Raw genomic sequence first — 19,872 nt, forward strand, 5'->3', positions numbered from 1 at the left:
TAAGCTGTCTTTTCTCCTGGAATGAGGAGCCCACATTGTGAGGGAGACAGGCAGAGGGCTCAAGTGTTTTGCTCAGCCTTGGGCACTGAAAAACCCCCTTGCTTCTTTAAACATATCAGCCCAAAGCTCTGACCCTGAGGAAAGGAGCCCCAAGGCTGCACCCTCCTGTTCGAAGATCAGAACATGACTTTTAAAATAGCAGAAGCAGCTCTTTGGGCAGCACTGAAAGCACAGCTCACAGCCCCACACTCATATCCAGACCTCCTGGACTGTCACAGGCTGGGTTAGGGATGATCCAGGCCAGGAGAGCAGTCTTTGCAAAGGATATGAGCCTGGACAAGGATCAGGAAAGTCTCTTGGAGCTGCTCATTAGCAGAGGCAGAAGATGGTCAAGGTTTCTGGTGTTCACATCTGATCCTGCTGCTCCTTCCCATCCTATCAGGACATAATTCCAGATCATTACCTGTAAAATACAGGAGTCAGAATGATTTGGGGTGAAATGGACAGCAAGAACCACCAGGAAAGAGAATTTCAAGACTCTTCAAGTTTTGATCTGTCAAATGCAACATTTTCTGTTCCATTTTAAGGCAAGGTCACTTTCCAGAATGACATCAGAATAGGGTTTAAGGAGATGGGCTAGGACCTTGTCTCTGACTAGAAAAGGTTTGCTTTAATGCATTTCTTGGCTGAGGTCTGAGCTAGAGATCTACCAGATCAAATTGCTACCAACAGAAAAATGCTGTGTCTTTCCTGCTGACAGAGAGCCCCATTTATAGCCAGCTCTTACAGGAATGCAAGTCCTCTTGGAAAAAATCAAATAGTGCAAAATTGCTGACAAACTACCTTCACACTAGAAACTACCTAAAAGCATCCCTGCTGTCCCTGCTAGTCCCACCAGAGCACAGATAACTGCAAACTGGAGTTTGCAATGCCCTAAATGCAAGAATTTCGGTGGTCAGGCAAATATTTAGAGTCAACATACTCAACCTGAATGCCAGGGAAATTATTTTTCCCCAAACCAGTGTTTGAGCCTGTTACAAAAACTTTCATGAGGTAATGTAAGGAAATTATCAAAGTAGATGGGGGTTTTTTTACATCAGTATGTGAAAAAATTTTTAAGTAACATGGTTGGTGTTGTATGAGTAGATTTGGGAACACAGGATCTGGTAGGGAATATGTCTGTCCAGCAACAGGGTTTAAATAAAAGTGCATTTAAGGCCAGTTCATGGTGGCCACTGGGCTGGCAGGGTACATGTGAACAAGTTTTGTATCAAGATCTCATTTTAAAAAAAGTTCGAGATAACTTTTCAAAGTTTCTAAAAAGAAAAGATTCTTTTTCTAGTGTGAATCAGTACACATACAATAACTCATCTTTTTTCCTGAGTTTTGCATGTTGATTTACACTTCCCTTCTCAGAATTGGTTCAAAATATTTGCAGTTTCACTTGTCTCTGGTGTTAGGCAGATATTTCTTGAACATTTCAACATTTCTTGAACAACACACAGAAAAAAGTATAAATCTTATGCTCATACTGACTGCAAAATGTATTTTCATTGATGCTTTGAGTCCCATGGTATAAATGGTTTTGCACAAGCAGCAATGGTTTAATTTTGTTGGGTGGTATGTTTGGTGAAGCTGAGTGAATTGAAATAACTTTATTTCCTCTGTCTGGCCTGACTCTACAATCTTAAAACAGTACTCTACAATCTTAAAACAGTAGAAAGCAGAAAAAGTGTGTTCAATATTAATAGCATGCAGTAAACAGAGTGAAAAGATCAGACATACAAGGAATTGCTATTTTTGCATACTCACTGTTCAGAGCAGAACAGCAGCTTTAAAGAAAGCATTCACATCTTTGAATTGCCAGCTGGATTCACAGAATGTTCTGTGAATTTGATTCATCTGTGAATCAAATGAACAGAGAGCAGGCATTCTATCTTTGAAAAATATGAACAAATAAATGGTACCATAACAGATTTATTGGTAATGTGTAACAACTGCATCTAGGGATGATCTCCGTTTACTGCAATACATTTTGAAACGGGATAAATCCCTATGTACTTATAAAATTGGCCGACTGTAAGTGCAGTAGAAGCAGGTGAAAAGGAAAACAAACGAAACCAGCGAAGCAGGCGGTGTTTCCCGGTCCCAAGGGCGGCTTCCCAAGGGCTCCCGTGTGCGCTGGGCTCGCTCCCCGCGGGCGGCGCTGCGGAGCGGGCACAGCGCCCGGCCCGGACACCCCGCCCCGGCCCCGCGGCCATAAGAGGGCAGCGGTCCCCGCCGGGGGAGCCTGGCCACGCCGCATCGCCGAGCCACAGCCCCGCCGGCAGCACGGAGGTGAGAGTGGCCGGGGGATGGCCCTGCCCGGGGGATGGTGGGTGCTGTCAGGGCAGAAGCACCGCTCCGCATCGCCTCTGCTCGGGAGCGCTCCTCAGCCTTGCGGACGGGCTGCACGCAGGGCTGCTGCATGGAAAGGGTATTTTTGTTAGGATGTTTTCTGCCGTGTCTGGTAACAGTCTTTCCGTTCGGGCACTGAGTGCTGAGCGGGGAGGACATCAGCTGCGGGATCAGATTCAGTAGCTTGTGGTGGAGAAACAGGAGCCAGGTCGCAGGGCAGGAGACATTTACCGATGGGATATGAACGAAGTGAGTGCCGGGCAATAAGGCTGCTTTATTTTCCCAGCTTTGGGTTGGCAGCTCTCCCTCTCAGCCAAGGAGATTAGAGTCTCTTTGGTTTGTCCGTTTGTGAAGTCTGCAGGGAACGCTGCAATCCGAATTATTATCATATCCTAAGAGGGTCTCCGCAACCCATTACCCAAGAGGGAGGTTCGGGAGGTGCTCATTTTGACCTGCTGGCACCCATCCAAACCGGTTCCTAGCGGGCTCCCCTGACTGCTGGGCTGGAGACAGGGCTCCAGGCAGAGGCACAGCCAAGGGACCTGTGACAGCAGGCACAGCAAAACCTTCCTGAAGCTCCGGAGCCGACCCCATGCCTGCCCCTCTCCTCATCCTGTGGCTCTGCCGTCATTGAGAGCCCCTGGCAGCAGAGTTTTGGTCTCTCATGACCTTCCCCCAAAGCCAGAGCTGCTGCCAGCGCCTCCCAGCAGAATGCCCTGAACGTAGGTCTGACCTTGCTGATCCATGAGTGGGGCCCTGGGGTGGCCGTGCTTCCCAATCAATGGGAATTGCTGCAGCTTGCCCAGGCTGGTGCTCCCACCATCCCCTCTGACCTCAGGGCCGCGCCACGACCATGTCTGAGCTGGAGAAGGCGATGATCGCCATCATCGAGGCCTTCCACCAGTACTCTGGGAAGGAGGGAGACAAGCACAAGCTGAAGAAATCCGAGCTGAAGGAGCTCATCAACAACGAGCTGAGCCACTTCCTCGGGGTAAGCACTGCCCTCCCCGCAGCCTGGCTGGGCTCAGGGGCCATCCAACAGCCCCACACTCCCCCAGCTCTGTCCCCCATTGGAAGCCAGCACAGATGAAGAGGTTTATTTACACAGCAGGGCATTAAATCCTTTGCCCCAGCTCTACAGAGCAGCAGGATGAGGGGAACAGCCTATATGGCAGACTGGGGTGTGGGTTGGATACTAGGGAAATGACCTTCCCTGACACGGGGTACAGCCTTGCCCCGGGGGGCTCAAATGTCCCTTCCCAGCAGCACAGCTGTGGCTGCAATTCCCCAGGGCACAGGACAGTGCCCCACCAGACTGGGAACAGCCACAAGATCTTTGGGATGTGTCTGAGCACAGATTCAGCCATGAGAGCACTTGGAAAACGTGGACATGTTACTGTCTGGGCCACGCTGTGGTCCTCCCCAGCTTTGGCTGCCTGTTTCTATCCCCTCAGGAAATCAAAGACCAGGAGACTGTGGACAAAGTCATGGAGGCACTGGACGGCGATGGGGATGCAGAGTGTGACTTCCAGGAGTTCGTGGCCTTCATTGCAATGGTCACTACTGCTTGCCACGAGTTCTTTGAGGAGGAGTGAACTGGGGGGAAGCAGGTGAGCCCCTTCTGCTCATGCTGGAGAGAGGCAAGGCAGCATTGCTCCTCCAGGAAAAGGACTGGCTGTCACTACAGACACCTTAGAATTCAGCTTATGCTAGACTTAAGCAGCTTATTAAAAGTGCTGTGGCTTTGTGAACAAGAAACACTTGTGTGGCTCAGGAGAGGCTGTTGGCTGGTGCCCATTGGGCTGGGTGCAGTGAGAGTGCCTTGCCTCAAGTTCCTTCCCTGCTGTTTTAAGTCAGGAATGTGCATGGGGCTAGAAGCAGAGGGATGCTGTGATCCAAGCTTGCTTGTGAAGGAAAAAAGGAAATTCAGGGGTTGAAGGAAGAGGTGATGCAGAGGGGCTGGATTTGGAATCTTGCTGCTGAGCCCCAGAAGGCTCCCAGTGATTCCTGTGGGCTCTGGGCATGGCATTAGAAACCAGCTCCTGTCCCATCACAGGTGCTCACAGAGCCCAGCCATTTCTTGGTACATTGAGACACCCTTGGCTTGCCAGGCAAAGTGTAACAATCTAAAAGCATAACCATCTGACAGCTCAGGCTTTCACTTGTTGATCAATCCTGCTTTAGCAGCCTGCAGAACTGGAAGCAGCAGCATATGAGGCTCCTGCACTGGGGTCAGCTCCTGGCCTGGGATATGCCTTGACAAGGTGTCCAGGCTCAGTCAGAAGGGAAGTGGGAGCGGCCCAGTGTGACCACAGACCAGGCACAGCCTCCTGAGTGTGTGGAAATGACAAGGAATAAAACATTGGTTTGGCCTGTGGTGAGAAACGTGTCCTTTTATGCCAGGCTGCTCTGCACTGAGAGAGAAAGGCTGGGGAATCAGGCCTGAGGCACTGCTACAGCTCATGCCCTGGGGTTCTCGTTGGGCACTGACCCCTCTTCCCTTCCCTGGTGTCATTGTGACTGGCCAGACAACCTCCACCGGCACCAGCACCGAGTTCCAGCTGGCTGCCCACACTGCCAGCTGTACCTGCCAGGACACAGGAACACAGGGGCCCTCTGCAGGATGTCACTGCTGCTACTGGGGACATCAGGGGTGTGCAGTGGTGAGCCCTTGCAAAGCCTCAGCTAAACCCAGAATAACCCCCCCAAGGCCTGAGCTTCTGCCTTTCCAGTCTGCACCTGCCATCCAGCTCAGCAACACCCTGAACTGGGCCTTCCTGCAGCTCCTGCTGTGTCAGATTCACAGCAAAGATGCTCTCAGATGCTACTGGTTTTACCTCATTCCACAAATGATAATAGTTTTATGCACAAAATGACATCTTAGGACAGGGACCATCTTGCTATTCTGATCAGCCTCCCCCAGGTTGTGCAAGGGGACGCTCAGGCAGAGCCAGGCCCAGAAGAAGATGCCATTGTCTGCAGTGCTTTTAAACACAAAACACATTTTGCAGGATCAGTTCTTTGTTTGTTTCCTAAATCTACTGTCAGTACAAATGGTTTCTCTAAGTGCCTCACCTCTCTTGCCTTTTCAAACAAAACACTTGCCTTCTTTTAAAGACTATAACTTAAATTACTTCCATAAACAAGGATCTAAGTAAAAGCAGGTGGTTTGGTCAGGAACCCGTGAAAGTCTGGGTTAAAAAATGCAGATGACAGGAAAAGACCTCCCAGGGCTCCTTTCCAAGGTGGAATGCCCTGTAAGCACAGAGCGTTCTGCACACTGTGAGCTGCCTGTGGGCCCAGCAGTCTGACCCATTGCTGCACCTCAAGAAGTGTTTGCATTGAACTTTGTGTCAGAAAAAGGAACCACTTGGGAGTAATGCTGGTGCAGCACATCATTTTGTCTAGATAGAAGTTAATCCAGACACCCTATCTCCCATAAGCCACATTGCAAGAAGGACAGGAAGAGTTCTTTTTGGAATTTTTTTACAGGCTTTCCAAAATGCTGTAGCTGTTAGAAGTGACATAACTTAAAAAAATTAATGGCTTTATTAAATTTTGTTTTAATTAATCAGAACCAGTATATTAATGATAAGCAGTACGTTAGTCTTGTATCATTTAAAGCCAGCATTTAGCAAAGCTGTCTAAAGTTACTTTTATGGGAACACAGCTTGGGAAAATTTCTGACACATTAAGTTTTGATAAACTGAATCTGATATGCTTCAATGAACAAGGCCTGGGAGATAAAGATGTATTGTTGAAGCTGGACATCTGGAATGCAGAATTTAGGGACTACAAGGACATTTTACAGAAACCAGTAGAGACTAACAAAGACTGTGTCTGTGTGTTGAAAAGTCCTTACTGGAGAAAACAGATACTAAAACCCCTAAAAATATGGACTGATTAGCATGAACAGTGAGGAATCAATAACTAATAGAGGAGAGTATACTAAGAAATAAAATATAATTATGCAATTTAGAACCAATGAACATTAATTTGTTTGCTTAAAATGTAGAAATAGATGGAAAAGTTTTGTATCTGTGCCTGTGTAGAGGCTGGAATTTTGTCAGCCATTTACAAACCCTGGCCAGGAATAAAGAACTTCCTCACTCTCCAGCACTACAAAGACACTATTAGAGGACATGAAGAACACATTTTTGTCCTTGCACAGTTTTCTGTACGAGACGTCTATCCAATCTTCAGTCCTTGCGAGGCTGTAATGTGCATGGTGGTACTTTGAGCTGAAAAGGACTGTGCAGAGAGCACTGTGCTTCTTGAAGGTTTTTATAGAGAGGGGGCTTCCCCTTGAATGTGGTTCAAATGCAAGTTTCCAAAAGTTTAGACAGCATTTCACAAGTTTCAGGGGCAAATTCAGGGCAAGCTCGTTGTCCTGGCACAGCTCTCTGAGCTGGGTGCAGCGTCCCGGCTGGGAAAGGAGCGTGGCTGCCACCAGCCTGCCAGCTGAATTCCCAGTCCTAAGCTGGCAGTCTTGAGGGTGAAGTTAAACAAGAGCTACTTGTGCTGCTACCTGTTCCTCTTCCAGCCCTTCTGTGGGAACACCTGTGCCTACCTTGAGGCTCTGAGATCCAGAGAACACAATGGTAGAGGCAGTGGAGAAGGGAAGGACAGAGTGCACTGGTGTGATGTGGTTTATGTGCAGCAAGGGGAAGGTGCAGCCCTGCACTGGCTTTTACTTCTAGAGCCTTCTTCTATGGGAGCAACTGCTGGACTTTGCAGTGAAGATGTGAGAGTGAAAAAAGTGATGGCAAGTCTGTCTGGGAAAGAAGATACAGAGCATTGTGTGCAGTTTAAATGTTGTTAGTAAGAGAAGGAGGTACTTTGAGAACATCTGTCTTGACACTTCCATCTCTGTGAGCTTTACCTGCTTGGACACAGTGCCATTGAAAGTACGTGAAAGTGATCTTCCCAGGTTGCAAAGGAAGAGGGTAGGTTGGCAAATGCCTTCTGTCCTGGCACATCTGTCAGTCAGAACTGCAGCTGGAAACACTTTGCTCTAACAATGGACTCAGCCACTTTGAGAGAATGTGCTGATGCTATATGTACAGTTAAGGAGGAAAATGTTCATCACCAGTGCGTTTTGTCTAGCTTACAGACTGCAAAGGGACTCTAAAGGCCAGCAGTGGCTTTCTGTTGTAGAATTTTTCCTTTGTGAGCAGCTGCTGGACATTTTGAAGGGGTCTGGGATCTGTGAGAGTTAGAGTGCAAGATGGCACACAGATCTTGAGGGAAAGAGCATATCTCCAGGGAGCTGGATGCAGCTCAGTGGGTGTGAGTTACATGTTGAGCAGCTGGTGGCACAGAAAAGGCTCTAAAAGGAAGAGGCTGTGCTGCAATTGCCTTTTCTTTTGCAGCCTATGAACTGCACAGCCAACACAACCACACGATAGCGCTGTTGACTCACAAAACAAGGACATGCACCAAGCTCAAAACCACCTCCAGGACAGAGCTGAGTCAGAAACGTCCCTGCTCTCAAATCACCTCTGTCAGAACAAAAAGGTTTGGCTGATCTTCCCCTTCCAAGTACAAACTCTTCCTTGCAGCACATTCAAATGGCAACGTGAACTCCTCTGCCCTAACAAACCTGTTCACTCTCACAGAGTCCAGTAACAAACTTGAAACATCTGCCAAAATCAGGGCTCATGAAAGTGTCAGTGGAGAAAGCTCTTTGCTGCCTACAATTTCAACTGCCCCCATCAAACTACAAACACACCCCCTGCTATAGCCCCTTTCCTTCTCAGCTCTGGGTACCATCCTAAGCCTTCAGTCTCAGAGTCAGGATCCAAATGGAATGGCACCACAGACTGGTCACACACTAAAGCTACAAGGACAAAAACTCAACAGCTTGGCATCTGCATTCCACTGACAGTTCAACAGCTCTAAGCCAGAGAACTTGGGAAAAGCCTCTAAATTCACTGAGATCACCCAAAGTGCTCATCCAAATTTGCTTTCTTTGCCAGAGCGCAACTAGAACTCCATCTCAAAAGAAATGGCATTCACTCCTCCAAAATCCAAAACATCCAGGGACTGATCCCCTACAAAGATGTCAGAACACAGGTATTGGGCATTACCTGCACGGGGCACTAGATCAGATGCTCACCAACACTCGGTGTAGCTGCTTACCTTGTCCAAAAGAAGTGTGCTGGCACAATTTCAAGAAGGCTGCCTCTGAGAAGTGGAAAGCACATGCCAAATTGAATCTTTCAGGAGGGAGACTGCCTTCCAAAGATGGACACTGACTCCATGATTGCACAAATTGAGTCAGTGCTTCCAAACAAAATATACCAGGAGAGAAAGTTGCTGCCACCCTTGAGCTGCACAATGCAGCTTCTTAGCTGCACCTAAACACTGGGGCTACTTGCTTTCCTTCCCATGAGAAAGCACTGCCATTCTCATTCAGGAACTCACCAAGCAGAAGTTGTGTACCACGTCCAGCACTGACTGTGTCCAACAATGGCTCCTACTCAGAAATGTCTTGCTGGGCTACACCATGCCCTTAGCTTCTCACTGCTACACAGCCCTGTATTCTGCCTCTCTTGTCATCTCAATCTAACTGGCAACACTTTTAGCACAGCAGCACCATCTGGGTGAAGAGAAGGAGACATGAAACACGTTTTTACCCTGGCACATTTTTGTGTGAGACTTCTATTGGAACCTTTAATCCTTATGAAGCTGCAATGTGCACAGCGTTCCTTTGAGCTGAGAAGGACCACGCAGAGAGCTGATCCCTGTGGCCTCAGTGCCTACTGACACTTTCTGTGTTGGTTATTTCAAGCTACTGGACACACTGGTGACATTGATGTGTCACACAGAATGTGCACGAGTTGGGGGGCTTCCTGCACCTGCTGGGTATGGGCCCCATCCTCCTCCCTGAGGGGCACAGGTGCTGACAGTGCTGGGTGCCAGACTGTCCATCCCCCCACAAATGACCTCCTGGCTATCCTGTCTGCACCAGCCTTCCTTCTTGAGTCCCCCCAGGACTACAGCCTGAGCTATGCTGGGCAAGGTGAGGGCATCAGTGGGCAGCCAGTGAGTAAGGGTGTCCCTTGGCTTTACTGCTGCACAGTGGGTTCTTCCCATGGCTCTGCCTGCTCCCTGAGCCCACCTCTGCTGCCCTGCTCCCTGTGCTGGGGGAGTCTCAGCAGCTGGCAGGGTCACTGCTGTCTCCTGTGTGTGTATCCCTGGTAAAGTGCACTATCCTTGCTTTGGCTGGAGATACCATGCCATGCCATGCCATCCTAACTCCCCTGGCTGGCAGGGATATGTTCACCTCCTGAGCTGTTGCTTTCCAGGGCATCCTTGGTCATTCAGGGAATCCTAAGAGTATGGCCCTTGCCCTCCCCAACCCTTCTCATGCCCAACACCCCCTCTCATTCTCATCTTTCCTTCCCAGGGGACACAGGGCCCAAGGGATTCCTGGCCTGCAGAGAGAACCTTCTTTACCCTGACAGCTCTGGAGAATTCAGAAGCACAGCCTGATGAAGTTGCTGGAGGGCATCATCCCAGTGCTGCAGTTTGTGCTTTTCCTTTTCAGCCAGTGCTTCCTCCCTGGCAGTCAGCAGCCTGGATCTGGCTTCAGGCCTTTCTGTCCAGCTGGTGCCTTCTGCAATGTCTCCAAGGGGATAAACTTCAGTGGATGTCTGGCTGCAAACCAACAGGGCCAGGGCCAGTCTGTGCCTGCAGCTGGAGCCCAGAGGCCTGGAGAGGCTCAGCCATGCATGGAGCAGCTGCTTTGCTGCAGCATGGCAGTGACATCCTGCCAGCCCTGCCAGCCCCACGGCAGAGATGTCATACCTGACACAGTGATGACAGCAGTGCAGCTTGGCAGGGGCTCAAAGCAGGAAATTCAGGAGCATCCAGGCTTTACAGCTGTTTTACCTGCAAAGCAATTGCAGTGAGGTTTTGCAGAAAAAGCTCTTAATGCATTAAACTGTCTGATATATGAGTGAGAACTGTGCTAAGCCAAGGTTTTGACCTAACAGCTTGAGTTTCAACATTCATCAAGTCAGATTGGCAAGAGCTGTTCTGAAATGTTTAATAAGCTTTTTGTTTTAAGATTTACTTTACAAGGCAACTTGTATCACTTTCATCAGTATCTCAATACAAAAGTCTTACAATGCTTTGTTTGCTAAAAAACTACAACATGGAACTGGGGGTTAGGGAGTTGTCTCCTTTTGCCAGCTGTTTTGGGAGGAGGGCCGTCCCACAGCCTGCTGCTGCTGGAGGCTGCTGGACTCAAACAATAAGTTACACAAGTTCTGTACATAATTACAGTCAGAGTATGCAGCTGTATTATACACCACAGGTAAACACCACCAGGGCCCATCCCTACTATAAAGGAGAGCTTTTTCTTGAAGATTTCAGAGTTTATTTGACCATGGATACATCTAATCTATCAGGGGACTGACATCCATCTTTCTTAGGCACTGATCCAGGCAGAATTGCCTTGCAGAAAAAACTGGCTCTTTTGCAAACTTATGCATTATTTAAAAAAAATTTATGTAGCTCTCAAGTCTTTAACAAATTTATAAAAATAATTATTTGCTAGTCTTGTGCCTACCTTCAAACACAGAATTACTTGAATAACTTCATATTCTCTTTCTGCATTAGGTTCACTGCAGTATTAGAGCAGGCAGAAACTTCAGAATCCTAATTAGTCCAACTGTGACCCAACCAACTGGATATTTTAGCCTGAACAAAAGAGTTTAAATGCAACTCCAAAGAAAACAAACAGTTTGTACCACAACAGCTCAAGCTAACTAACACTGAATGAGTTTTCCATGGTGGGGAAAAAAAAAAAGTTACTATTTCAAGTTTTAGCACAGAATATTCAGGGAAAACGTTCTGTAAGCCTATGCTTTGTAAACATTTATACAAATCATTCAGAGTGGCTTTGGAATGGATTTTCAAATCCTTGGCATTGTGCAGGGCAGGAATTAACAGCTCACACTATGAAAACAAGCAACTTTGACATGGAGTTAGAAGAGCAAGAGCACTGAAGGCTCCTGCATCAAGTACTTAAAACTGGGTATTACTTTGTATTTTATTATAAAGTTTATAGCGTTACAGAGTCCACATGGCACCATCAGTAACCTTGTTACAGCATTTGTTTTTGCTTGGTACAAAAAAGCTGATCAGCAGCATAACTGTTACACTGAATCCAGGACTGGAAGGGGTTGGCTTCTTCTGAATAGGGATGAATCAGTGTTTTAAAATAAAAAGGCTGCATTTTTAAATCTCAAATATGTGCAAAATGCCTTTCAGTAGAGAATGTGGCAGAGGTGTGTGCAATGTGGAAGGGTATGCCCCAACCCCATACTGCCCATATACTGCAGTCACGTGGAGGGTGAACTCTGGATGGGTACTCACGACTTTGGGTGCTGTTTCCAGGAGTCCTCCTCACAGCTGGTGCTCTCTCCCCACCCCACTCTGTGTCCTTTTATGCAGTGCATCAAGTACTGACATTCATAATTATTCTCTCCCCTCTGCCCCCCCCTCCTAAAATAAAATTGGTCCATGATAGTTCTAATAAGCTTCCTTCAGGAATTCCAGTAAACTCTCCATCCTAAGACAGCTGTGACTGTTACAATGGGTTTATGAAAGCAAATGCAGTCTGGGAGATGAAGGGCTGCACGTAAAGAGAAGTATCTCCATTTTCCTAGGGTCTTCAACAGCTTGTAAAAACAAGAGCATGGATTCCAATGTTATTATGAGGAAAGCCCCATGGATTTTGGTGCTTTAGCCTTGATGTTATTTGCTGTTTTCACATGTTGTAGGCAACATAAATAGGATCCAACTGATCAGCTAAAAATCCGTCTCTCAAGTGCATCCGTTGTTTCTCGCCGCGGGAGTTGATGGGAATGACCCCGGGATCCACGATGACCACGACACCAACAATGAGATAATGCTCTTCCAGGACCACGTTGGTCACCAGTGCCACCAGGTCCAGTGCTTCCTGCTCTGAGCCTTCCAGCTCCACCACCACCACCAGCAGGTTTGTCCACGTAAACACAGCACTGTTGGCACGACACACGTGTTAATGGGGGGGAAAAAACACCTGGACAAGTCACTAAAAGAGATTATTAAAAGAAAGACAAGGCCTCCCAAAGCTTACAACTAAACCTGAATGCTTTGAGGCTGGAAAGGACCTACAGCCAATGATATACATAACTCATTATATACATATAACTCAGTATATTATGTATATAGAAAACTCAGTTATATACATAACTCATTAGGACCAAATGGGAATAACACACGTGACAAGACATCATCCATGAAATCCCTGAGATGTGTTTACCACACCCACAGGTGTACATTCTGACACTGCCAAGGAACTTTAAAGTTCTTCTGCTTTGGAAGAAATAATGCTGTGGTCCTTACCATTCTGCAATGCTCTTGTGTGCCCTGATGACAGAGGTCTCGATGTCGATGGGGTGGTACCTCATTCCTCTGAGTTCCAGTGTTTCATCCAAAGAGCCCACCACATACAAGGCATCGTGCCTCTCTGCAACACAGCACACACATTTCAACATCATCACAGCTGCAGGACAAACACAGTCACTTGTTGGTGCTTATTCCTGATGTTCTTAGATGTTCCCAGTGCTTCCCAGGGGAAAGAGTCTATAATGCAAGCTCCAGCATTTGAGAGAATTAAGAGCTCATGCAGCACTTCTGCCTATGACTCCAAGCAACTAAAATCACAATGAAAAGCATTTCTGGGTCATCCAGTCTGTCCTTTCTCTCATGCAATGTAACCTCTGTTGATAAACCACCATTAAAACATCTTTTTGTTCCACTATTCTTACCAAAGAACTTTTCTTCTTTGATGAACACAACCACTTTTCCAATTCCCAAATTTAACTTCTTTTTTTACAGCTTATACCCACTTGTTCTCATGCCAGTGCAATTCTACTCAGTTTCTTAAGATCTCAGTTTACCAAGTAAGAACAACTCTGTCCTCTCCCCAGCCTCCACTTTGCCAGGTTAAATAAGCAAAGCTCTCCTAGACCTGACCTGAAGACCCTACCCTACTCTCAACATTCATCCTTCTAACTCTGTTCAGTTAATTTTGCTTTTTCTTTGTTAACTATTTTATAGTTTTGCTCACTTGTGTTACTGGAGGTGAAAATCATGCTGGCAAGTTGTATTTCTTGTATACTGCAAATTTACTGCTCAAAGCCTCTTAAAAACTAAAGGACAACTGACATTGTTCCATGGTGATAAAAATCTCTGTGAAATGCCATTTTTCAGAAAGTTACAAGGCACAAAAACTTGCTATTGGGATTCAGTGGCAGCAGTCAGGACACTGACACCATTCATTGAAGTCCAATCACAGAAAACCATCAATACACATTTGTTACTAAGTTACAAGCATTCACACTCCTTTCCTTAGAATGTTCAGAGAGTTATTTCTTTACATATATGATAACTAAGAGTTGTATCTCCTTTGTACTCTGTCTCAACAGAAAACAGAGCAGACAGAAGATAAACTCTTCCCAAATTTAGACATCTTGGCTTAGATTAAAAAAATCCCGAGATTAACAATTTATTTTATATACTGGAAAGTTTCTCCTGTAGGGGGATAGAATATAAGAAAATAAAGATAGTGTGGAAAGTAATCTTACCCCTAAGGGGTTACACCTGGGCCAATTATCAAAGATTAGGAACAGCCTGACTTTAACAGGCCAGGGATGAGAAGAAGAGTGCTACAAAAGAGTGGGGTGGCTGGGTGAGAAGGGAACTGGAGTGAGGTGGCTGCTTTGTGAAGATGAAAGAGTCAATGCTCTGAGAGCTGCCCAAGAGAAATGCCAAGAAGGTGTGAAACTTTTGTGATAAGGAGACAGCAGTGTGGAACCCTGCAATAAGATGACAACATTCTCCTGTAGACCTTTAACTTCTGAAAGACTGCAAAATCACCGGTGTCAGTGCATGCCCTCAACCTGCTGAATGACAGACCACCTTCCCCTTAACTCAGGAGTGTTCTGTGGTGGAAGTCAGCCTAACCCAGCTGGGCAGCCCCCAGGAGCAGGTGCAGTGCTCCCCTACCCCCGCTGGCGTCGGTGAGCTCGGTCCTGCGCAGGAAGCCCAGGTAGCCGGTGCGCGCCCACAGCGTCTGCGTGTCCCCGAAGCTCAGGCGGGCCGTGAAGTGATCGGCGTGCAGCGCCTCCTCTCCATACACCGTGTAGTAACCAGTGGCATTGTGGGGGCTGCTCACCCAGATCTGGGGATAAACCAAACCAAATCTAGCTGCAATGAACACAGGTTGTTGTGCCAGGCACGGAGAGCATCGTTAATTCATTTAAAAGATCTGTTTCACTGACCATTTTGATTGCAGTTTTATTGAAAGCATTAACTTCTGACTAGAGAAAAGGAGTTTTAGATACATGCAATTGAGAGATGGTAAAGGCCATAAAAAACTGAACCAGGCATTTGGCTTATTGAAAAGGACCTGCTGACCTATTAGCTGGGCATCTTATTACACAAAAAAAGAAGCCTATAAAACAAAGGTCATGCCAAGCTGCAAATTACCTACTCCTGCTGCCCACTGATGGGGTACCCCTAGCTGTTCTAGCTGCTGGGCAGACACAGACTGTGCAGCCACACGTGCAGGAGTGCACACAGTGCCAGCTCTCTGTGGGGCTCATTCACACCCCACTCAGGGGAAGGAAGGCATTTATCTACCAGGAGGTATCCATGCATCACATCACTGCCCACAAATACAGTACAACAGCACCAAAGCTTTACCTCTCCTAAATGGGAGTCTCCCAGAGGTCCCTTGGTTTCTGTGTGTGCTATGATGACCTTGACTCCTGGAAGAATCTTGAATAAGAAGCAAACAGAAGTTAAGAAAATGACAAGAAATTCATTAAAAGAAATGTTAATCAAAAGTCAACAGTCTGTGCTTCCCTTTCTACTCCTTTCTGCACCACACACACCAACCATCTCTTCCTACTACAGTTGTTTAACTTGTTAAATAATCCTAACTCTGAGCAGCTGTTTTGCAGCTTCAGCTTTGGTTTCACACCTAGAACATGCCTTCCATATCAAGGCCTCAGATTTGTTTTGGTGGCAGCAATTTATCCTATTGCTTCATGTCACGCACCTGGTTTCACTTGACTACTCACTCACAACCTGTTCTCCTGGCCACACTGTGATTAGCCAATCTCATCCCACATATTTAATGAGATCCAGGTGATGCAGCTCCACACCCAGGTGAGGGCCATGAGGACACAACGAGTGTCATAATGGCTTTGAACTGAAACAGGAGGTTTAGAGTAGGTGTTGGGAATAATTCCACCCTTTGAGGGTGGTGAGGCCCTGGCTGGTAAAGGCTGTGGCTACCTCACCCCTGGAAGTGTCCAAGGCCAGGCTGGACAAAGCTTGGAGCAACCTGGTCTAGGGGAAGGTGTCCCCCCACCCATGGCAGAGAGGGACTGGAATGAGATGAGCTTTGAAGCCCTTTCCAACCCAAACACTCCATGATTCTGTGAGAAGAAAGGCTGACACACTGTCTCTCACCTTGCCAGACTCCATAAGTGGCAGACTGTGAGGAGAACCTCTCTCTACCAAACGCACCCTGAGAAAATAAGAGGAATGAACACATTTGTACATGGCTTTAAGAACTGCTGGAGATTAGGATTTTTTTCTTCTTTTTTTTCCGCTTTTTCTCTCAGGGAATTTTCTCCCATCTGCTGCCTAAGAGATGATAATGACTGTATTTAAGAGAGACAAAAGATGCAGCCAAGGAGGGGGAAAGGTGCAGCTGGCTGCACTCCTGTAGCTGAGGGGCTTTCTCTTGGGAGACAGCCCTGCTGTCTTCTGCTGCTGCTTTGGGCTCTTCCCTTACACTTCAACCCAGCATCTTTTGCCCACCAGTACACCCCAAGGTTCCTGTTACAGCTGCAGAGTTCCTGCTGTGTTCTGTTTGCCACTCAGGGAAGGCTGAGGAACAGAGTTGTTTTGGTTTGAAGGAAGAAAAAAAAAAAAAAGGACTATAGGAGATTCTAACTGTGCTATCACTACCTAAAGGATTGTTAGGGAGCAGGTTTCTTGGAAATGCACAGCACGAGGATATAATATGGCAGGGAGTCAGCTGGCTGCTGCCAAGGATAGTTCAACAGAGCAATGCAATGAGGCTGAAGTTTATTCTCCACAGACATTGAAGGGTTAATGCTGTAACACAGACTGTACCTGTCATGTCGGAGGGCTCTCATATCTACATAGACTGTTGTTGGATCTGGTCCTGCTGTTCCCTAAGAATAAGGAGGAAGAAACAAATTCAACACCCTGCTTTCATTCTCACAGGCACATAAATTCACATATTTCCTCTCTCTTTTTTACAGACACTTAGAAAGCACTTCCCTAATGCTCAAGAAATAAAGTAGCCCCCCATTCTACAGTGACTACTGTAGAGCCTTTGCTTTTTATGGAATCAGTCAATAAATGCACAGGTGACATATGTAGTACAGGTAAGTCTAAGTCTGCCCAATTTTTAGATTTAAAATTCAGCTTTTAGGATTTTATTTGAGTAAGCACCTGCTCTGTAACCCACATAGGCAGTGCAAAAGGATGCAAGCACAAACCTGTGTGGGCCTAGTCCCTAACACAGCAGAAGCAGATGGACTTTAGGACGTGACAAGCACACATGCATCACTATACCTGTTCAGCCAGCTTGCCCAGCCTGTTTGGCTGACAGCAGGACCACAAACAGAAGTAACAGAGGCCATCAAAGTGTGGGAAACAGAGAGAAAGGGGAAAAAAAGAAAATACAAACAAAGAGCCACTGGAAACATAAGATACACACAGTAAGACAGAAAACAAAACTTACACTGTTTTAGAATGAAAAGAAAATTTCCATTTCAGATTATTTAAGAGCTTGGCACTATTAGGTAGTTCTTTTGGAAACATGCAAATCTCAGATCATGTAACAAAAGAAGGCTACAGCAACTCATACACTGCTTTATAATAAACCCATTCTCCCTGTGTAAGGCTGTTTGCAGCTTCAGAAACACCTCAGTGAACCAGTTCAGCAGGGCTGGAAGACATGTATTTAAGCCTGCTAATTTGTATCAGAAGTTAGGTCATTCATTTACATTCATTTAAATCCAATTTAAAAAGTCTAATGGAGGAATGGGGGAAAAATGGGGAAAAAGGGGTAGAAAACCCACTAAAAAGGGTCTCAAGAATGGAAAACAGAGATGAAAAAGGCATAAAATGAATGGGAAGTTTAACTGCCCAGCAGTCCTGTATTCTACACTGGGTTTTTTTTGGAGGACTTTTTATGTTGCCATTCAGTATTTTGCAGAAAAACTGTTTCTCACCCATTTATCCCAAACTGGCTTTTGAAATTTTTATTCACACAGGCAATTTGGAAAGCTATTCTTTCACAGTTGGCAGCTTTATTCAATGTTAAAATCTTAATTTGCTGTCATCTTGATTTCATGTGTATCCTTCCTGTTTTTCCACCTATTGATTTATAAAAATCACTCTGACATTTCTTTATAACCATTTAGCTTGGTCTTGTTAAAAATCCTTTCTTCTTTAATTGTGAAAGAAACTATAGAAACTAAGGAAACAATTGTGAATGGCAACATATTGAAGTAACTCATGCCCCAGAATATCTCTCTTGTAGGAAAACCAGAACACTGTAACATATTCTGAGAGATAAAAAGGCTTTTCTTCATCTAGTGGGCACCAAGGAAAAAAACAAAAAGAGGAAGAAAGAAGTCTTGTAGAAATACAGTAGCAATTTTTATAGAATCCTATTTTACTAAGTGTAATCCATAGTAATAAAATTGGAAATTAAATTTACAATTACACATACTAAATCCATGTGTCCCCTAAGATATTCCCCATGTACAAAGCTACATAGTGCCTCATCTGAAACCTGAGCACTTATTTACTAACTCAAGCATCCTCCAAACTCCAGGGTGTTTTTCCCACTTTGTAGTCCATGCTTATTTAATAGCTGATTTTTCAGGTAAATTTTGGAATATAAATATATATGTTCATTATGTATGTATGTTTTTTTTAATCTCCTGACTGGAAAACAAATACCTCATTAAGAAAAGTTAGATTTCATCTGATTAAATTACACATTAAAGATTATTATCAGCTAAATGCTAAACTATCAAAGGTGGTTCTGGCCAACAGAATGTCATTATCTCCAGACTGTGAGGCATGGCTGAGTACTTTATGGGCATATCCTCCCTCTCAAAGCTTCCAATTTCACAACTTAAAAGTAAAAAAGAACCAGTCCAGCTCTCACACAAGGTGAGACAAAAATATTTGCATGTTGCTAATACTCATTTGAGATCTTTAAAAATTAAAAAAAACCCCTGTGTTAATTTTCTTGAGTCTTATTTGTGAAATTCTGTCTTCCATTTAATTCCACACTATACAAAACAAGACAAAATCTGAATCACACAAAAGCTGAAACAGCATTGCTTGTAACATATAATATTTATGTACAGGAAGCTGTTTATTTAATGCATAGTAGGAAGGAAACAAGTTTCTTAGTACTGACCTCTGGATTAGAAAAGCAAATCAATTGATCAATTAGTACAGAAAAGTGAAATTATCATAATCAACATCATATTAAACATCTTATTAAAAAGCTTAACTTAGTGATGAAGCAAGCAAGGAATGGAGCTCCAGTTCATTACAAAAAGGAATGTATTCACCTGAAGATGATTTTCTACCAGGTCCCCAGAGATTCTGTGCAAGCAAGCAGCAGTTTAACCTCACCTGTAAGCAAATTGCTACGTTGACCCTGCAGCCAAAGGTGGTGCTGACTGCACGGGCAGACAGGCCCAGGTCCTTGAAGAGCTTGGAGAAAGACTGGGTGAGGCTGATCCTGGGTCTCTCCTCGGCCACCACCATGCAGGTGCGCACACACGACAGGTTCACCCCCTTCATCTGCCACGGCGGGGACACAACAAACACTGTCACTGCAAAGGCACCAGCTCCAGAGAGAAACTGGTTTAGCTTTTATACTTTAAAAGCAATAGAGTAAGACATGAGCTCTTTAACACTACAGGCATGGTGTAGCTGCAACACAGTCACTCAGCATTTTGAGCTGAAAACCCTCAAAATGTCATTTTGCTACAGGGCTGGGGGGGCAGGGACCTACTGGCTCCCAGCACTGCACAGTTCAGGTGTCCCAGATATCATCAGCTCCTCTCAACGTGAATGTGAACCTGGAGCAACTGGCTGTGGGCCAGGATTTCCTTTGGTGAGGAAATTCCTTGTTCCAGTGGAACAAGATTTTTTTTGTCTTTATTGACAGCACATAATACAATCATTTTTTGTGAAGGAGCTGCCACACATTCCCAGTGGAAGTCCTGGGCAGCTGAGTTACTACAGCTGTGGGAATGCTTCTTTCTCTTTAAGGAAATTTAAATCTGAGTTGAGAGATTTCCCTCAAAAATAAATAGATGTACTAGAATGTAACTG

General features: G+C 45.6%; 2 protein-coding genes across 10 annotated transcripts in view; one reads left to right on the forward strand and one right to left on the reverse strand.

The window, feature by feature from the left end:
• The first annotated feature begins 2,229 nt into the window (after positions 1–2,229).
• On the forward strand, positions 2,230–13,216 carry S100B (S100 calcium binding protein B). 5 transcript variants are annotated; one of them, XM_064718390.1, is made up of 4 exons: positions 2,230–2,337; positions 3,236–3,388; positions 3,852–4,007; positions 12,192–13,216. In XM_064718390.1, the coding sequence occupies exons 2-3, from the start codon at positions 3,251–3,253 to the stop codon at positions 3,990–3,992; spliced, it is 279 nt and encodes a 92-aa protein (XP_064574460.1). In that variant the 5' UTR covers positions 2,230–2,337; positions 3,236–3,250; the 3' UTR covers positions 3,993–4,007; positions 12,192–13,216. The 5 variants fall into 5 exon arrangements, with proteins under 5 accessions (XP_064574460.1, XP_064574461.1, XP_064574459.1 ...); XM_064718391.1 differs by lacking the exon at positions 12,192–13,216 and adding an exon at positions 7,770–7,909; XM_064718388.1 differs by lacking the exon at positions 2,230–2,337 and adding an exon at positions 2,344–2,476.
• Positions 10,434–19,872, reverse strand: part of DIP2A (disco interacting protein 2 homolog A) — a 77,407-nt gene continuing 67,968 nt past the window's right edge. For 3 of the 5 annotated variants that reach the window (XM_064718383.1, XM_064718381.1, XM_064718380.1), the window contains 8 exons: positions 19,165–19,335; positions 17,077–17,106; positions 16,609–16,670; positions 15,937–15,994; positions 15,163–15,237; positions 14,464–14,638; positions 12,799–12,922; positions 10,434–12,431 (listed from right to left, as the gene is read on the reverse strand). In XM_064718383.1, the coding sequence (XP_064574453.1) occupies positions 12,179–12,431; positions 12,799–12,922; positions 14,464–14,638; positions 15,163–15,237; positions 15,937–15,994; positions 16,609–16,670; positions 17,077–17,106; positions 19,165–19,335 (948 nt within the window). In that variant the 3' untranslated portion in view covers positions 10,434–12,178. The other 2 variants (XM_064718382.1, XM_064718384.1) reach the window with 2 other exon arrangements.

The sequence above is a fragment of the Zonotrichia leucophrys genome, chromosome 7 (assembly GCF_028769735.1).
Source record: "Zonotrichia leucophrys gambelii isolate GWCS_2022_RI chromosome 7, RI_Zleu_2.0, whole genome shotgun sequence".
NCBI classification, from domain to species: domain Eukaryota; kingdom Metazoa; phylum Chordata; class Aves; order Passeriformes; family Passerellidae; genus Zonotrichia; species Zonotrichia leucophrys.